Here is a 20,230-nt window from a genome sequence, read left to right on the forward strand (position 1 = left end):
ATGCGAGGAGCAGAGGAGGCAGTGGCTCACCAATGATACTCGGGATGTGGGCACCGCATTGACTATGAGCCGTGCAAAGTCAAAGTTGCGTCTGAAATAGACAATGGGCCACACGGTCTGTAAAGCAATGCACTTGATCATGGCAGCAGTGGTGTGTTGTCATCGAGGGAGATGCACCCGTTCCAAGCGGTGCAGCAATGTGTGGATTTTGGTACAAGCCGCTCTCTCTACCCACTTCCAAAAGGCTGGGTTGGCACCACTTATGAGGACAAGACTCACAGATGGCAGAATCCAGGTGCTGTTGCTGGGCGGTTGGAAGGCTTTGATGTCCATGAATCTTCAGAACAGGAGGCAAGCCAGCAAATCCTTGGAGTCACTCTGGGTTCATGAGATGTGGGTCCAGTCCTTTTTACCCTGGCAAGGATGGAAGGAGCAGCAGACAAGTCAGTGCAACAAGGCAGGAATCCAGCAAAGCAGCAGTTCCGCAGAGTAGCAGTGCTTCACCGGCACAGCAGTCCTTCTTGGCAGTCTTCATCCTTCCCATCCTGTCCAGTATGGGTCATCGGGAGGTTGCTAGCCCATGAAGTCACACCTAAGCTCCCTTTGTATGCGGGTGTCTAGAGGGACACAGAGTTTAGCTGTTGCCCACTTTCTAAAAAGAGGCATTTTCAGAATTGCAATTTAAAATCTGACTTCACCTGGGATGTACCGTTGGGGTTTATTTGATTGGTAAGTCTAAGCATCTTTTTCCCCTAGAACAGGAAGTGATCAGGGTCGGACTGGCCTATAGGGGAATAAGGCAGTGCCCAGTATACTAGTCCCGCAGGTCAGGGTGTGGGCCATTTTTTGGCAGTTTCTGTGCCTGTATTATGGTCTGTTTCACCACTTTTTACTGATTATTTCTATGATATTAAAACAAACACTACCTCCAGCAAACTCCAATGCATGCAGTCTTCCATATAACGTGTCTTTGCAAGTTCAAAATTGTCCCAGTTTGCAAACATTGGCCACCTTTTTAGCCATATAATTCACTAATGGGGATCACTTTTATGTTGGTGCTCGAATGTAACTTCTGTCCCAGTTCGACCCTGGAAGTGATGCACTTCAAAATGTTGTTTTGACTGTCATGCTTTGATTCTGTGTTAGTCTGCAAGACTGAAAACTCTGTTAGAACAAATACCAATTCAAAAGACAGATGGGCTAAAGCCAACTCTTGAGACATTAGGCATTGCAAAAAATGCTAACGTTTTATGAAACATTCAGGGATTTCATGGAAAAAGGTAAAGAACTGTGACCTACTTGCCTTTTGATGTTTTGCATCTCCAGCATTTGCAGGCATTTTGGAAAGCTCTCAAATTCACTGCTTGTTTCCCATCATTGTCCCTTTCAGACACTCACTCCATATGGGCATCCGTAAGCACATCTAACGAGGCCATAGAGCCGAACTATACGAGCATCGAGGAACTGTTCTGTGTGGCACAGATAACACCGAAGGAAAAGGAGGCAGCTCCTGTGAAGAAGCCGCCCAAAGAGGTATGCGGTTAATTCCAATTCTCCCTTGCATCAAATATACTTTTGGAAAACCGACATTAAATTGTTTGTTTTTCGTCAACAGATAACCTTCTTGGGCTCCAAAAGAAGTCTCAACCTGAATATTTTTCTCAAGCAATTTAAGTGGTAAGATGTGACCTCCTCGAACTGCCTTTTTAGATGCATTTAGCTTGTGTCTTCTTAAACTAATGCATACATGGGATTATACTTTAGGAAATAAGTAATGTTACTAAAAAAAAACACAAGGACCTCAAGTCTTCATTCACCGTAAACTGGAAGTAAGAATTATTATAATGTTACATTGCACAAGCCAGTGATATGCGAGTTGCAACAGTACTCCAAAGCATCACCCCAAGGTGCTATAATTATGGATGTGGTACTGTATTAAAAAAAATGTGACGCAGGTCAAACCAAAAAGTATTTCAGCAGAAGCTCTTTCCACCAAAAGAAAGTGTTTCAAAAAAGTTTATTTTCTGACCAAGTGCAACTGTTCTTTGCCTTAATTTTTTTGCGTTTTGTGGAAATGCCAGTGCTGCAAAAATCAGCGCCCTCTCCTCCACACTCCCAACTTTCTAGATGTAAGCAGGGATGCCTACCAGGCTACACCTAAGAGTAAAGTGACTGCCTACTTCTGCCTAGCATTATATAAATCCTTGGGTGACATTGGGCGATGATCACTTCGACAAGCAGAATGTGCCTTTAGCTTTGTTGTCACTGTCTCTGCGTCCCCAAGAAGTCACCCTTGGGCATCAATTATTCTAGTAAACCCAGGCGAAATGAGATTTAAAAACTTAAGCTTCCCACTTGCAGTGCTTAATTTTAGCTGGTGGTTGCGTAGGAGACCCACCAACTCTTTTTTTGGGGCCCATTACTTACTATTCCTCATTAGACTTTGCCCCATAGCAAAAGAGAGAAAAACGCAAATGGGAGGGAAGAAAAGTACCAAAAAACAGTGATATAGGGAAAATGTGGGGAAGAAAAAGAACTTGTAGGAGTGAGATAAAAGGAGCAGGAATTCCCTGTTAATGGATGAAAGAGGCATGGGGTGTAATCTAGACTTGTCTGGCTTTGGTATTTGGCACCTCTGACATTCTGTAGTGCCAACAATGTCCATCTCAGCAAAACTTTGGGTTCTGTCACTTATTATTTTATAAATTAAGCACTGCTAGCCTAGCACTTCTGGAAACACACAGGTTGACAGTGGAAGACACAGGGACACCAGCTGTAGCCGGGCTGCATGACCCTCGAAGATTGTTGAGGTTCACTCTCCCAGAAAGACAGTAGGATTGGGGGAGACAATATGAAAAAGTTAGTAAAATCTGTGAGACGCTTTCTGAGAATTAGATGATAACTTAATGTAATGTGAACCTAGTATAATGTTGCCTAACAGCTAGAAAATAACTAAGTTTCATATTCAAAACAAAACATTCATTATTAATGAAGTGAAGGCTATAACTTATTCAAGCCAAAATTACAGTTGAACTAATACAAAGGTCATTCTACGGTCACACTTGTAAATATTTTGGTCATGGATAGTGCCAGATGACAAAACAGGTAGAGCCGTCGACGTTTCGACCCCTACATGGGAGGTTTACTTGAGCCCTTAAACGGGGTCTTCATCAGGACAGAGAAAGTAGTGATGGGGCCAGACAATTCTAAAAGGTAAAAAAGGACTAAATGAATTCATACGAAAGGTGAGTTTAAAATTAGCCATATAATAATAAGAGATTATTATTTACCATGGTATATCGGGCCAGCCGGCTCCGAGGATCAAGAATCTAGAGGACCAACTTCTGTAGGGTCTATTACTAGTGGACTGGGCCAACTAGAGAGGAGCAAGAATGGTACCATGAATTAATAAGTAACAGGTGTCAGTTTCCCAAGCAATTAGACAAGAATTGACTGTGTTCTAAAGGGATCTAACTCGCGTGTATCCTTCACTTTGGGCTAGAATCAGTCCGTCAATGCAGGGGGACTGTGGGAATAGGAATTGGTTTTGTCTTCTTCGTGGCTACCACTAGAGGAGCAAAGGAGTATGGTTTAAGTATCAAATTACCACCAAGACAATTCGTGTGTGTCTTTGTATTCCCTGATCAAGAAGACTTACATTTATCAGGTGATCGCGTGGGATTTCAAATATCCAAACTTGAGCCCTTTGCATTAAATACGGGAATATCCAAACTTGAGCCTTTGACATTAAATACGGATCATCGTTTGTTTGGGCTTCCACTAGAGGGGCAAGAGGAGTATGGTTTTAGCATCAAAATAGCACGAAATCTAATCATGTGTTATCATGCTGTTCCTCAATCAAAAGGACTTACATATGTCAGCCGATTGTGTGGAATTGCAAAAATTGCAACCTCAAGCCCTTGGCGTTAGATGCGCTTCATTGTTTGTTTCGTTTTAAAGGTCTCTGAAAGGGTTAAAATATGAGCCGATGTTAATTTAATTTCGTACTCAACAAACTAGTGACAGGCGAGGGAGCCGCCGCAGTCTAATACTTACAGAAAATATAGCCGCAGCCGCGGTCTCTCGTCTCTGCAGTACTCGTTTCTTCGTGTACGCGAAGCGAATACACTTCCGCGTTTGGGTTCTTACTAGCGTGGTCACGTGACTGAATAGAAAGGAAGTAATACTACTCAATTCGGAGCGACTATAACTTATTTTATGGATAGAAGTGACCACACTTTTGGTGGGTTGTAAATACATCAGGCTCAATAAATAGAATAAATAAATAGTTTGACCAATGTACAGAACATGCAACTCTCCAACACGAGGGCGTAGATGTTAGGAAGAAAGGCTGTAATATATTTGGCGGATAGGACTGACAACACTGTTTGGTGGATTATAAATACATAAGGCTCAATAATTGAAAAATTTAACCAGTTTACAGAACGTGCACCTCTCCAACACGAGGGTGTAGACGTTCATTCATTATACATCATACCGTTCATCAAGGCAGACCCTTCAAGGTGTAATAATTGTCAGTTCAATGTGGTCTCACGTAAAAGGTGGTGCATTGTAAAGAAGCCACAGACTCAGTAAATCGAAATCGTGCACCTCTCAAACATGAGGGTGTAGACGTTATCAGTTCTTTTGTATATGAAAAAGATCTCGGAAGTTATTCTGTGACGACTATTACAAATGTACATTTTAATGGACCTGTCCTAGTGCTGCCATCTGGGCGTAGCTACTATCAGTTTCATTAAGACCATTAGTGATCGAGTCAAATATAGCCATCCATTTCAATTCACGGGTATTCAACACTGTCGCCAGGTTCCCACCCCTTCTGCCGAAAGTGATTTTCTCAATGACTAACCATGTTAGATCCTGTGCAGTGTGCCCCATTCTTTGACAATGTTCTACTAAGGGGGCTCCTGGTACAGTACAACGTTTCCTACTACCGTGCTGTAAGATCCTCTGTTTGACCTTCTGCTGAGTCTGGCCAACATATATTTTTTCACAGGGGCATTGGATAATATATATAATGTTGGCCGTATTACAATTGGTGTAGGATTTTAGAAAGAAGGTCCGATTTTGGTACACAAATTTCTCGGTCTGTAGAGTGGTGGCACAGGCAACGTATGATCCACATTTATAATGCTCAATGATTGGGGGGAGATTCCATAATGATGTAATAGTCGGTTGTTCAGGTGAGTCTAAAAAGGAGTGGACCACCATGTCTCTGATGTTTTTCGCTCGTTTGAAGGAGTGTAATGGTAAGTCGTCCTGATTGATGTCATCAGCTACCAGGGACCAGTTTTTGTTGATAATCTTTTTGATCTCGTTAGTTTTCTCCCGATTTTCGGTATTAAGAAGAGTCTCGCGTGGATTATACCAAGCTCGTTTACGGGCTTTTTCACGAGTCGTCCAGGATACCCTCGGGCTACAAGATGATCCGATAAATCTTGGGACTCAAGCATATAATCTTTTTTGGAACAATTCCTTCTGATGCGTAGGAACTGTCCCATGGGCAAATTGTCTAAGTCCTCTTGGGTGATGGCTTCCGTATTGCAGCAAGGAGTTCCTTTCCATAGGTTTCCTGTATAAGGTCGTCTGTAGATGATCATTTTCGACATAGATGGTAATATCCAGGAATGGGATCCGGTTATTGCTGGACTGCATGGTAAACTGTATATCTTTATTGCATAGATTTAACCAGGTATGCAATGTATTTAATTCATGACCAAAATATTTACAAGTGTGTCCGTAGAATGACCTTTGTATTAGTTCAACTGTAATTTTGGCTTGAATAAGTTATAGCCTTCTCTTCATTAGTAATGAATGTTTTGTTTTGAATACGAAACGTAGTTCTTTTTTTTGAATCACCCTACCCTCCTTCCATTTCACACTTTATTCTTCCTTCCCCTCCCTTGTACTTGAGGCTTTAATAATGTTTATGCAAATATTTGAATTGATTTAATAGCATATTGTGATTGATTGACAGTGATTGCTTTATTAAACATGATGAATTTTGTATTCAAGAAGGTTTCAAATCAGTAATTGCGTACCACTCTTTGATACGCTAATGTTCTGGGACCCTGGTATATGTATCACTTAGCACCCAGGTCAAAGTGACTCTTTGGGTAAAACCCCCTCCTTGGTAACAGCCTAACAGCTAGGGCAGTTGACCTCGAAGCTGGATGACCGGGTTCGAGTCTTTGCAGGGACGCTCAACATCCTGTGATTCTGGACAAATCATGTAATCTCCCTGTGCCAAACAAAAATGTATGTGTCCATATGTACTGAAACTGGTGCTCATCTACAACGATCTGATACCTTCGGGTCTAGTTTGCACTATATAAAACTCCCCTCCCCCCCCCCCCCCCCAAAAAAAAACTAGGTGTAAGTAGGCCTGCATAAAAGGAAGATAATATGGAGAGTTTTAACCCGTTGCGTGCTCCGTCACGAGCCTCGGGTGGGCTGTGCTGGTGACGGAACGGTTCCATCATGGCCCGCTCGCCGTGCCTGCGCTGAGCATTCTATTAGGCGGGCGGGCCGTGATGGAACCATTCCGTCACAAGCACAGCCCACCGGAGGCTCGTGACATAGTGGTTCCGTCACGAGTACGGGAGGCCTGCGCGGCCCCCCTCCCCCTTAAGGCTGCGGCAGAAAAGCCGCCGCAGCTAAGGGGTGAATGGATAGGGCTTGGTAGAGAAGCCAGCTGAAGGCGGTAAGTATAGAGGCTGGCAGAGATTAAAGATGACAAAGCATCTCTGCATCTGAGAAACCATGGAGAGAAATGCAGGTGGGAAGGTACTATCTTGGGCAGTCAGTGGAACGTTTAGTGATTTTAGTACATGGTTCAGTTTTCGGAATGTGTGGATGTCTGAGAGTAACTCCTTGAGGAAATATGAATTTCTGATTGAGAAACAGTGTTACATTTAAAATATGCCAAGGAGAATTGCTGTTAATGATAGAGGTAGCTGTGGAGGTTGGGTTAAGAGGAAGACCAAGCTGGAGGCTAAGAGATGGTGTGAGTGGTGATGAGGCTAGTTTGAAAGAGCATAGGGCAGAGGCTGGCAAAGCAACATAAATGTCGTCTGAGAGAGGCTAAATGAAAATGAACAGGGTTGGCTGAGGAAGGCAGTGTCTGGGGAATGATAATGGCTAGAGGGAAGAGTCTCGCTAAGACTGGCTGAGAGCTAGAGAAAGACCCACAGAGATAAAGATAAGGTAATACAGGGTGTCAGAGAGGTACTTTCAAGGAGAGACTATGCCAGAAGAAGACAAGGGGACAGAAACAGGAGAGACTTAGAGGCATATATGCCTGCTAAAGGTAGATGATGTACCGAGGGAGTGGCTGGTTGAAAGGGAAATGTAAAAAGGCTCTGCAAATGAAGACCTGAGAGTTCAGGGGGTAATTGTTTAAACAGTGAGAAGTATTTGCGACAGTGAATATTTTAGGATCTAAAGTATATCAGTAACAAGATCAGTGTTGTACGCAATATTGAATAATCGTACAGTTGTAGCCAATCATTCAACATCATGTGCTGAATACACTGGTAAAGCACCACTCCATGATACGTGGAAGGAAGGTCCATGTAAAACAACATATATATGGTCACTCCGGAAATCTGAAATATGCACCTCATTGTAACAGTGCTTCTCACAAGTAGGACGTTCACTGCACAACCGCTATTACCTAAAAGTATTAAGTTTGTGATGGTGGAGTTATGATTCACAGTGGCAAATCTTGCATTTTATATCACTGACCCTTTTCACCTGGGATAGCTGTGCAAATCTCAATACTTCATACATACGTATACTGAGTGTGAGAAAGTCATCCTTTTTGCCCTGATCACCCCCATTTTTCTATTCACACTGGTGGTAACTTATGCTGATTGTGCCCTGGGCTCTTCTAAGCAGACCCAGGGCCAGTGCTCTGTGTAGAAGGTATATGGTAATTGGGAGTAATTACAATTGGTATGACAACCTACCTATAAACCCCCTAGTATGTGGTAAGTTAAGAGGCCCAGCAGATGTAATGCACTTAAGTGTGCACTGCTGTGTTGCCTGCCCTGATTTTGAAGGCACCCCTGCTTTTAAGGCTGCTTTTAAAAGTAAATTATATGGAAATGTAACTTTGGAATTAAAGGTAATTCCTAAGTCTTAAACAACCTTATTTTATTTATATAAGTCACTTCTAATGTCCCGCATAGATGCCCCAGGGGTAGTGTGCCTTGTAACTATATGCAGTGAAATGATAAACGATGCTTTATATGCCGGAGTGAGAGAAAAACTGCCTATTTTGTTTCCTCCATTGTAGCATTGCAGCCCATTGATTCTATAGAATAACATGGGACTACTTCTATTTATACAAGTGGGCTAAAAACGTTCCCTAAAGTATTAACATGATGATAATGATAAATCCAACAACTTCCCAAGGTTAGATTTATTATACTTCTCTCAAAAAAGAAGTTATAGAACTTTCCTTTCTGACTAACTAAAATCCAGTCTTCCAGTAGCATTTCCTGATTGGCCAGCCTTTGGCAGGCTGATCGAAACTGCTTTGAGGTGTAAAGTGGCCTGCAAAGAGACAAAGGACACAAGGTGGGAGGAGATCTGCAAGGCATAAAGGGGGCAGGGTAGCCAAACTGGCCTTCAAAGAAGGATGACCTTTAGAACAGGACAAAGGCTCACTCCCACTTCCAGCACCTCCAGCCAGACAGCACCCCAGTAATTGAATTAGCAGAGTGGCTGGAAGAGGAGTGTAAGGGAAACTTAGCCACAACAGTGGGTTGGCTTAACCAGATCTTAACCTCCAGCAGAAAGTTTCCCCATTTTGGATTTTAAAGGAATAGTGCTTTCTGGGACAAGAATATGCTACACTTTCATAGAAGAGGTCAAACCTGAGAGTGGCACCCTGTCAGTTAGAGGTGCCCCCCCCTGTTTATCAACCAGGAACACTGGATAAATATTAGAGCGATGCCCAGCACCTCAGATCCCTATCTGAAACTACATGAAGGAGGCCTGCCCTGCTGGAACACAGGCCTGCACCTGCTGCACACTTTGGGAACCACAGCCTGAAGGACTTTGCCTTGCTTCAAAAAATGATGGAGTGAACTCCCTGAAAGCAACAGGTTTAAAGAGCTCCACCTGCATCATCTCCTGCAAGAAAAAATGAGCTGGCCACCTTCGGCTGGACTTTAAAAAATGTGGCACGGTGCATTGAGGGAACTTCTTCCAGAAGGTCGTTTTGGGGTTTCAAAGTATTCACAACACCAATCCAAGTCCCAGAAGCTCCAAGTTGCTCCTTGGGATGTTGGAACTACTTTGAAACCCCAAAACTACCTTCTGGAAGAAGATCTAGAAGTTTGGAGAAGAATGGAGAATTTTGGGTAAAAGCTACAAATGGTTGCCGACCCGTCAACGAGAGTCAAGCTGGCGACGTTGAAACGCAGCTTGGCCTGAGATTTAGGTTCGCCCCCCTGAAGCTCTGGAGAATTTAGTTATCGATGAGACTTCCAGGAGTTGACCAGGGTGTCAAACCCAAAGCTGGCCTTACAAGGAGCCTCACTCAACTTCGAGACAAAATACATTAAAAAAAGTGACTAAGTCAGAAGGTAAACACTTGAACGGGCCCTTCCGCTAAGAATGTCCAACTTGCGCTCCTTCAAGGTCATCCTGAAACTTTGACTTTGTCCCAGTGAATTACGATCATATGTCTCAAAGTGGCATTTCTGACTTTTAGGCACTAGGAAGTGTTTATTATTTTAAAAATTATATGTCCGTTTCCCTACATTTGATTTTTGTCATTTTGATCACAATATTTCTTGTTTTTAAGAATTGGATTTTTATTGTGTGTGGTGTCTTATGTATTTAATGTGCTCGAGGTTTTAAACGCTTTACACACCTGTCTCCCAAGTTAAGCCTGTCTGCTCACAGCCAGCTACCAAGGACTGAGCTAGGGAATCATTTATTGAGACCTTGACTGGGCACTATATTATGATTGTGGCCTTATTACTAGGGGCATTTCCCTACCTACACCTACTAATAAACCATATTTCACCACAGAGGGAATTTTTGAAGTCATTGACTTGTATTAGACAGTTCAAATCTCTTAGGAAGCTGTAGTTCAAACCTTAGACTACATGTACGCCTCCTAGGTAGTATCGGTCTTATATTGCGGGGGAGTTTAGTGGATGACATTTTCCTTGGAAGCTGTAGTGTGATATTTCCTGTCACTCTCCTCTTTGTTTCCATTGTTCATTCCACAGTCCAAATGAAGAAATTGTTGAGATGATACAGAAAGGGGACCGGTCAAAGTTTGATTTTGAGATCCTAAAGCAATTCCTGAAGTTACTCCCCGAAAAACATAAGGTAAGAACTGGATCCCTTATTCTCTTTCTGTGAACATGTACTTTAGCATTACACTTTTACTTTGCTACCCTAATGAACTGTACTCCATAGATCGAGAACCTGAAAGCCTATCAAGATGAAAAAGAAAAACTATCAAACGCTGATCAGTTTTCTCTCCTTCTCCTTGCTGTTCCTAGGTAAGTGCCATCTTAAAAGTGTTCTGTTCATTTATCCTTGTGCTGATTAATTGTTAGTCTTTCAGTAAATCGAAATACAAATCATTGATGGGTAAGATGATTTTACACAGTGAAGTTACTGCTTGTGTATCATTTGAGAATCGTATTTCAATGTTTCTTTTTCTCCCTGCATCGTGAAAGATAGTATCATAAAGGAGTAGGAATAGTGACCGCTAGCAACTTAACTTAAAATTTCATATTAAAGGTAGCACCTACTAAAGGAATCGTTATTTTGGTTAATGGATGCTTTAAACGTACAGTAATGACATACTTGTAACTGTAAGCTAATATTAAAAAGAGTAAAGAAATATAATATAACCACAATGAGAAAGCAAATAGAAATACAGGTTTTCTGCAGAATGATGCATTAAGTGTGGGGGCAATAGGCAGCAAGTAGAAGTTGTGGGTGATCTAAGGCCTTCCACTGAAATATTTAGGGCTAACAGATTAGGGATATTATGATGTTTGCCAAATATATTAGTGTTATACCTAGTCTTGGTGTCAGGGAAGGAAATGTCTTGATGAAAGAACTTCAAAGGGAAACATATGGCCAACATTAGCCTCCATATGTATACCGGCCACTTATGATTAATAAGCCTAACTAGAACTTGAAGCAAAAGTGTTTTTTTTAAACATCTTGGGGTAGGCGAAAGAGAAATTGTCATTTATGTAGTTGCAAAGCACCCTCTGTTTTACAGCTGTACAACTACAGAGAAATATTCATTTTAGAAACTCAATGGGTCTTCATTGTCTGCACCTGCACCGTAGTGCAATGTGCATTTGCTGCTATCTTCACTGTAGGTCTAGCATACGTAAACTATTGAGGTTAATGATATTGACTTTGCAATTATTACCATACATCATGTTTGCCTGAAAATCTACTGTAGAAAGTGTTGCCAATCTTTGTATGTTTCTTTATACAGAAAATGGCCACTCTCTACTGGAAACCTGAATCCCCTCTCCACTTTCATGCTCTAGGAGTAGATACTGATTAAATTTACTGGATGCAAGTTTGGGCCACATTAGCCAAATTGTACCTTCTGAAAATGTAAAAGTGCAAAGTACGCATACAGAAACTCTTTGGCATAGTACGTACCACGGAGTCCTCATATTTACATAGCAACAAGGGTGATTGGGAAATATTTAATTGTCTAAAGTATTGCTAAGCATATCCAGTTAGCTGAAACAGAGGTCTTAAAGGAAAGCCAACCATACCCATAACTCCTCATAGGGCGAATTATGATCTTCTGAAAAGGGATGAATATGTTGCAATATGCATTGTTTCACTCATGATACAGAGCATGAAGGTACAGCACAAACACTACACGAGCAGTTGATGGTGCTGTTCAATACTTATTTCAACATATCCTAGCAGAAATTCGAAGTAATATCCGGTTTGAAATTGCATAATAGCTGCTTATGCTGCCTTTCATGTTGGATAGTCACCCACAGGACTGCAGCAGTGGGGCTTGACCTCTTGACACTGATGCACCTCATTTAGGCTTTTAATCTGTGTATCGGATAATTGTGGGGCATAATACGTAACTGACTGTTTCATTTTGTGCTTTTCAAGACACAGTAACAAATAGAGGAATTTGTGAATTCTTATCTTATCGTTTTGTTTTACTCTTTAAGGCAATTTCATGGCTATAAATCTTATCAGCATGATAATATTTATGATAAGTTTCAGAAATCTATTCTCATGGGCATTTTTCGATACTTATTTTGACAATGTAAAAATACATTCTGACATTCCACTGCATATCTTTTCATGGGCATTCTACAGTACAATATCCTACAAGCATTCCCTGGCACGCTTTATGTTGGGAATTTCATAATAAAATTCTCAATAAAAATGTCATGACCAAGCCACCAACCAGAAAGAATTGAAGGCCACCATCTCATTGGAGAATGTGTGAGATCAAAATCACAGCCAACTAGCTAATGAACCAAATCGGTGAAAACCATGACACAAACTGCTAGAAATCAAGGCTGAAATGCACCTACCTTAAGGTTATATAGTTGTGGCTCGGTACACCATTGTGTCTTTTCAAAGCAGAGCGTCCGATTAGCTCAAACCATTTGAGGTGCTTTTTCAAAAAAGTACAGTTGCTCCGTTTCTGTGGCCATGTCTAGGCCAGGCCCAATTCTAAATTAAAGCCTTAGCTCAGAGCTGCTGAACTCTTACATAGGGCTAGAAGACACTATTTCTGTTAAATGCAGAGAATCATTGCATCCCTCAGGAAAGTAGTATTCTCATCCACCATGTTTTGTGAATTATTTATTGTAGAAGGAGTTTATTTTTTATTTTATTTTTTATAAATAATCTATGCCTGCTGACTCGTAAAATAATTAAAATGTGTTTGGGTTTAAGCTATATTATCATGTTTTTTTAAAAGGAATGTGTGTATAAGAATTTTACGATAGTGAAATGTTGCATTGATTTCCTGATATCAGCTATCAGCTCCGGATTGAGTGTATGCTCCTGTGCGAGGAAACCACAATTCTCCTTGAAATGCTTCAGCCGAAAGCACAACTAGTCAGCACAGCCTGTGATAGTAAGTATGACATTCCTCATCAAATCTGGGAAACCTAATCTAGAAGGATCTGTACAAAGCAACTGACAAGTGTATAGTTATAAGGCAATGAGAACGTGTCTGATATGTAATCCAGTGAATACACAGAGGTTTGATGGGAGGTTGCTAGACTGAACACCACTTGAAGTTAACTCCAGTGGGCTAAAACACAATCCTCAGAATGCCACACCCAACAGTGCCAGGTACCCCTTAAAATAGTAGACGCTCCTGTATACAAAATGATGTTATAAAGTATAATAGAAGACATTTGTTCAATCCTTCTGAATGTGCTGAGAGTTGCGCACAATAGATCAACCAATTGGTTGTTTTCACGTGTACAAAACACTAAAAGAAGCATATTCGAAGCAAACTATTTGGCAGTGAGTGCAGACTGCAAAGCTATACATTTTAAGACCATAGACTGCTTACTTCATTCCAAACAGGTGATAATGATGCACAACTTTGCAACCCATAATATGCTTTAAGGCAAGTTTATAGTGAAACTCAATTGAAAACATTTGCTCTGAGACACATCACTTGGAAAACATGTTTAGTTTCAGTGATATTCTATTGTAATTCTGTGTGTTTTTCCACAATTCTTCAACCAAGTCAAACTACCAATTAGATTTCCTTGCCATCATCCTAATTTGTTCTTTATTGGTGATGCCATTAAGCGCATAATGCCCCAGAAAATGTGACAAACTTTTGTGTTGTAGATAAAATTTGCGTTTTCACTTGTCGAAGACTTTGGCTCTACCTCCATGTGATTGTCAATCTATTTTACCAAATCGGTCTTACAATGTTCACATGAAAATCCTCAACAATAAAAGGGAACTAATCTTCGATGACTAGATTAGAAATGTCCTCAATATTCTGCATTCCCCTGTTAATACCGGTAAAAATGAAGACCACTTTTAGTTCACATAGGTCTTTTGAGAGGGGATCGGAATGCTCATGATGCAGAGGAAAGGGGCTTTTGAAAAATTTCACCATCAGGACCCAGTTTAATACCCAACAGTCCCTTTCACACTGTGTGAGTTTAAACCTAGTTACCAAATCTCTATCTATAATGGTCCTCTCTCTTCTCCTATGAATCTTGTATAGTTGTCAGGGATTTAAAGGATTCACAGAATTCCAACAATGAGGACCTAAATAAAGATGTAATTCATTCAAAATAACCAAAATGATATTACTAAAGACAGACTATCAATATACTTTTATCAAAATTACTGTGAATGCTCATCAAGCACATTACAGCTCGAATCATAGATCACCACACAAGAGAAACCATAATAGAGTAATTCATAATAACATCTCAAACCCATGTCATGAAAGAGCAGCTAGGCGAAGAAAAAAAAGGTAAAGAACATTTTCAAAATAAGAATAATGCAAATACAGAATATCTTAATCACAAAATGCTATTAGTCTGAAAAGTTACACTCCAGCCGGAAGAGTAAGCTGGGGCACCCTCAAGAAGGTATGAGGAGCAAAGTCAAGAGTCAGGATAAGCTGAACAAACAGTTCATTAGATAAGGAAACAGCAACACAGTCTCTACTCTTGCGAAGTTGAAATCTCACCCCAAGCCTGCCTAACTATAAATGCTCACACTGTGAGGGTGGGTCTGCACACCTGTAGTTTTATGAGTTAAATAAAAGTTCAACTTTAATGTAAACGTTGTAACGATGTGTTAGCGCGCTATACACTTGAGTCTGGAAGAGTACCCTACTCCCTGAGCGGTAATAAAGATATCAAAGTGGAGTCCTTGGAAAACCAAAGACTGGGTGTTGCATTGCTTCTGTCTGCTCATGCCTATTGACTTTCACACAGAATTTTGATTATTCTTGGTGTAAGTAATGCATAATGATCACAAAATTCTTATAGTTTCATTACATTTACTTATGCCAAATTAAATGTGAAGTAATAAGAGATTCCTTTGAGTGTTGAATACACTATACATAACAAATCACTCCCTTAACAAATCTCCTTGTATTAAAACAATAATGTGAAGAAATTTAAAACATAAATCAAAACTTCAAAACCAGTTGCAAAAGCAAAACCCAATACATTTCGGGTTCATCCAGAACCCTTCATCAGGGGGTGTTCATAAACAAAATGTATATAATATCAACATTCTCATAATCCAAATTCTTCTTGGAGTTACATCCGAATCTACAACACAAAACATGATTCATTCAGTATGTAATTAATTGAGTAAGTACATATATTGCTGTATAACAATAGTGAATATACTGAGGACTTGCATGTGAAAAAAGCATCTAGCAAGAAAGGAATAGAAATAATAAGAATAACAGAACTGAGAGAGGAGGTAGTTAAAATAAATGCCACCTAAGTCTCCAATTAGTGCCAAAATAGTGATTCGTTGACCTAGTTCCCTCAAGAGATGTACAGATGTGCACAAGTTGCCAAACCAACTGTAGTGATAATCGTGAGATGCCAAGCAGAATTTGTAAATACCTGACAAAACAGTTCAAGAAAGGAGCCACCTATGAAACAACCAAGGTTAACAGAAATTGGTTATTGAACCAAATAGAGGGAAAGCGTAACTCGTCTGTTCTTCGATACATAATTGCCCCCATACCTACCATCTATTGGGGTCTCCTCAAGATATTCGTAACTGTCTATCCAATGAGATAGCGTCCTATAAAAGTAAACGGTCAGACAAAAACCACGGGTGAGTTCTCCCGAACCAGAACAAAGAGAATTAATATCATCAAAATCTCAAAACATCTTACCTCGGGACTGCGCAGTTTACAAGCCAGAGTATTGCAGAGGAGCCATGGAATCAGAATTCTGAATAAAAAAATGAAAAAAGGACGATCACATTAAGGCTAAAAATATCTCAAGTATCAGAGAGTTGGAAAGCTAATGGAATCGACATTACGAAACTCACCGGTATATTCAAACAGTGTCATCCCATATCCGGGTGTAACACTGGAATCACGTGTGATCACCCCGGCCTCTCGACATATCCATAGTCCAAGGCTAGACACAAACCACGGCTACGCGGAACTCCATGGGTCGCCAAACATAGACACTAAAGTAGGACTATGGTCGTTCTCTGCATAAAGACAGTCAGAAACTTTATTAGCAACCGCATTCGTACAAAACGAACAAAATCTAAACTACTCGGTGGAAGAGACCTCTGAGAACCCGAGCTTACTAAGATCACCCTAATTAAGTGAGATTCTGCAAGAGCCAATACGAAGCAATGTCAAGAGCTGAAGTAAATCGAACCAACTGAATCAAATGAAACTGAGAAATGAAAAAAGGGATAAATGGAAATATAAAAATAGAACAATGAAAAATAAATGTGATCGGAAAGTGAAAGATGCAAGCCCCTTACAATCTAGTATAGATAGTATACCATTATAGGAAACATAGGAGTTCATAATGATCGTTGAGGCCCCCAGGGATTACAGTCTCTCTCCGCGCTAGCGCTGTATTTAGGTCCATGCCATGTGTGTGGTGATGTGTTCCAGAATGGTAAAACTTAATTGTGGGATGGTGTGTGAGGTGTTTACCCAGTGTGTGACTAGAGAAGAGTTCATATTTTTATTACGAATGCGGCTCTTGCATTTTTAATAGCGTAAACCACTCCTTCCGTAGTACAATCAGACGTATGTCTGAGAGTGATAGGTTTTCAAGTCTGAGGAGGTCTAAATTCTGTTCCAACCATAACATTTCCGCATTGTCCGCAGTTGTAACATTTTCTCATGCCTTTATGCACTGTCTTCTGTTCTGCTTTCGGAGGTTTTAGCAGTTCGCGTAAATTGTGTGAACTAGTATGTGCGAACAATGGGGAGCCATGAAAGATGCGTGTAACAAGACTTCTTGATAAAGATGTTCGGTGCTAAATATTTTTAGTTTAAGGCCACCTTTGAAAAGCTACGCAAGAGCAGATAACCAATTTCTGCAATTTTGTTGTAAACTCATGATAATATCTAACTTTACAAATCAAGTAGTGATAATTGTTAGATTTTGCTTTGATTTTCTGGTATGTAAAGCCTCTCTCGTGGTGCTCTCTGGGGGGTATTTACCCTCAATATATAAGCAAAAACTTCCTAAGAGATGTGGTTCTACAATTCTGATATTGGACTAATTCATAACATTTTCTAGCAAAAAATATAAATCCTTACATTGTCATTTGATTTTGAAGACTAAGATGAATATATTTAATATGAGGATGTATACTTTGGTACTAAAATAAATGGACCAAAAATGTTTCAAAAAATAACTACACCCATAGCAAAAGTAAATGCGGAGGCTATTGCAACCGGTAGTTTTTTTGATTTTTGATTACATATTTCCCCCCAAATTGTCCCCATACAGGACTTGTAGGATACCTTACGACTTTAGTGTTAAAAGATTTTCCTAACGCGTAAGTGTTACTAATGTCATTTACTGTTTTCGTTAATTGCAATAACTAGTTTGATTTTGCTTTCGACCAAGTTTGTACAGACTGTAGTTGAATATCAGTGTAATTACAACTAAAAGGTTTAGGTAAATGCTTTAATGATATCATAAGTGTTTATATATTTGGAATGGTTGACTCCTTTCTACAATTCAATGTGCTCAATGTCCTTTCAGATATTCTTACCAGTCACCGACTTCCAGTGTTCTGTCAACTGATTCTTAAAGTTGGAAATTTTCTTAACTATGTAAGTTTTTTACATCACCAGATTTAAACGAATGAATTGTGTGTTTAAAACATATTTTTGGAATGCAGATGCCTACAGAGCGCAGGTTAATTTGGACGTTTCTGATTGTCATTGTTCTTTTTTCCTGTATTTTCCCGACTGTAGGGAAGCCACACAGGAGATGCAAATGGCTTTAAAATAAACACCTTGCTAAAGCTGACTGAAACCCGCGCAAGCAAAGCACGCGTTACTCTGCTGCACCACATCCTAGAGGTTTGCTTTCTTCTGTTTGTGATTTTGCAGAATAAGTATGACCTTGCAGAGCAGTTAATTTTTATACAAACCTATATATGGGACTTCGCTGTAAACTTGACGGTATACATTGCAAGTGCTTCGAATATAGTGATTTGAAGTCGGCCAATCCTAAAGTATAATGACCAAATTCTACCTTAGACCAATGTCCCCATCAGTGGCAGAAACAAGGAAGCGTTTGAGTTTCTCACTAACCATACTATAACTAAGGTTTTCATGTGTTTTATTAATGTTTTTTTCTATATCGGGTTCAGGATGCCACAATCATGTTGTCACCACATTTTCTACATGTAAAGACGTGTTGTGATCTATGAAGTTGTATCCACGTGCATTTGCTAATTTGCTAGAGATTTTGGATTTCTGCTGCCATGCAGTTTATCAACCTCAGCCCTGAAATCCTGTATATCTTTAACATAACACTCTCTTCTATATAAATAAACTTTTCATGGCACATCTTTCTCATAAAAGGATTATTTTTGTGTGGGAGGCCTTTCATCTGTGAACATGGCTCCACATTTCCCGATTGTCTTTTCAAAAAAAGCTGAAACAGACTTGAAATGTAAGTGCAAATTAAGTCTGAATTTGATACTTAATAAGCTACACACTCCTACTTTAAAATAACATTCTCCAAAGATGTGGACCCACTTAAGGAAGGAGAAAAAAATTAATTTCTTTAAGAAGCAGATTATTCATCAAGATAAAAAACTCGCAGCTCGTGTTGTCCCACATATGAGAAGCTACACCTGATAATCCAAGATGGCAGCTGCAAATGCCAAACACAGTGAGGGTTCAAAGATTTCTACGAAGCATGCCTTTGTTGTTTGAATGCTCTCACATGGGCGGTCTCTAAGTGCAAAGCCTTACACCAGGCTGAGTGGACATTCTGTGAACCCCCACGTTCTTCCATCCTTTAAATGAATTCAACACTGGTGGTTTTAAAGTGCCTGCTGAGCCACCAACACTAATCCATGCTACTTGGTCTTTTCCCTAACATTGCTCAAGATTTCATTCTGGCAGTGACTGATGCACAAGGATTCTCATCCTCTCTCCCTACAGTTCTAGAAAGATTTTTTAGATGGGTCCTGTCAGTACATCGATTCAGAAAATGTGTTTGCTATGCCAATAAACTGGAAAAGGCCAAAGCGGAGTACTTCAAATCAAGTACCCATTTAAAATTTTGCAAACTACCTGGAAATGCAAACAAGAAGACTGTCTGAATGTTATAGTGCTAAGGTACTAGGCTTTTGAAGGAGAAACTGAGGACTGCCGCATATATACATCTCCTTGCCCAGGAAGACTACAGCTTTGAAAAATAACATCTATCCCAGTACTTGTTTCAGGTGGTCCAATTCTTCATAGAATTTTTTTTCCGCAGCCCTTTGCAGGCAAATGCTAGATTTTATTTGGCAAGGGAAACTTCCAAGGTTAATTGAAAAACTATTAAAATTGATAGTGAGTCAAGGTGGGTTACAAATCCCCGTCATAATTATTACACAGCAGCTTAATTAACTATTGTAGGGATATGGTTCTGTGCACACACTCCAATAAGCACTTGCTCCATTTGAACTGGGCGGTAGTTAAAGGGCTCTCTGGGACTTTATACAGCTGTCCATACGAAGTGGACTGTTGGGGATATACTACAACCAAATTCACAAGACCACTTCTCATGGTATAGGACTTAATGGTACAGGAAAGGCAACGTGCAACATATCTTTCACCACACACATCTTTACACTTTATTTTAGACTGTAGCCGAGCCTTCTATTTGAGGTGGCTACAAAAAGCAGGGGGAAGAGGAATGTCAGACCATTGGGTACCAGTTCGAAAATGGGCAAATTAGGTCACTTTAAAAATATCGTATAAATTACCTAAATTGCAAACATGCTGTATTAACAACTTACACATTGAGCAGTTTACCCAACTAATAAGATAAAGGCAACAATTCCTGCCCACCACTGGGTCGTTGAAATAGAAATATGTGTAAACCACACATAGAGCAATAAGACCAGAATTGGGGAGAGAATGTAGAGGGACTTGAATGAGGCACAAGAAATCTGTATTACATAGGGTACCCTCCTCCAAAAGTAGCGACAC

At 40.2% G+C, this 20,230-nt stretch overlaps 1 protein-coding gene across 1 annotated transcript in view; it reads left to right on the forward strand.

Annotated features, from left to right (window-relative positions):
• LOC144781424 (inverted formin-2-like) overlaps positions 1 to 20,230 on the forward strand; it is a 273,145-nt gene that overhangs the window by 216,990 nt on the left and 35,925 nt on the right. Inside the window, exons 9-15 of the mRNA XM_078660274.1 lie at positions 1,391 to 1,533; positions 1,616 to 1,677; positions 10,272 to 10,374; positions 10,465 to 10,550; positions 13,047 to 13,147; positions 17,775 to 17,845; positions 17,990 to 18,097. Coding sequence (XP_078516400.1) covers positions 1,391 to 1,533; positions 1,616 to 1,677; positions 10,272 to 10,374; positions 10,465 to 10,550; positions 13,047 to 13,147; positions 17,775 to 17,845; positions 17,990 to 18,097 — 674 coding nt within the window. The remainder of the gene's footprint in view (positions 1 to 1,390; positions 1,534 to 1,615; positions 1,678 to 10,271; positions 10,375 to 10,464; positions 10,551 to 13,046; positions 13,148 to 17,774; positions 17,846 to 17,989; positions 18,098 to 20,230) is intronic.

Source organism: Lissotriton helveticus, chromosome 9 (assembly GCF_964261635.1).
Source record: "Lissotriton helveticus chromosome 9, aLisHel1.1, whole genome shotgun sequence".
Taxonomy (NCBI): Eukaryota; Metazoa; Chordata; class Amphibia; order Caudata; family Salamandridae; genus Lissotriton; species Lissotriton helveticus.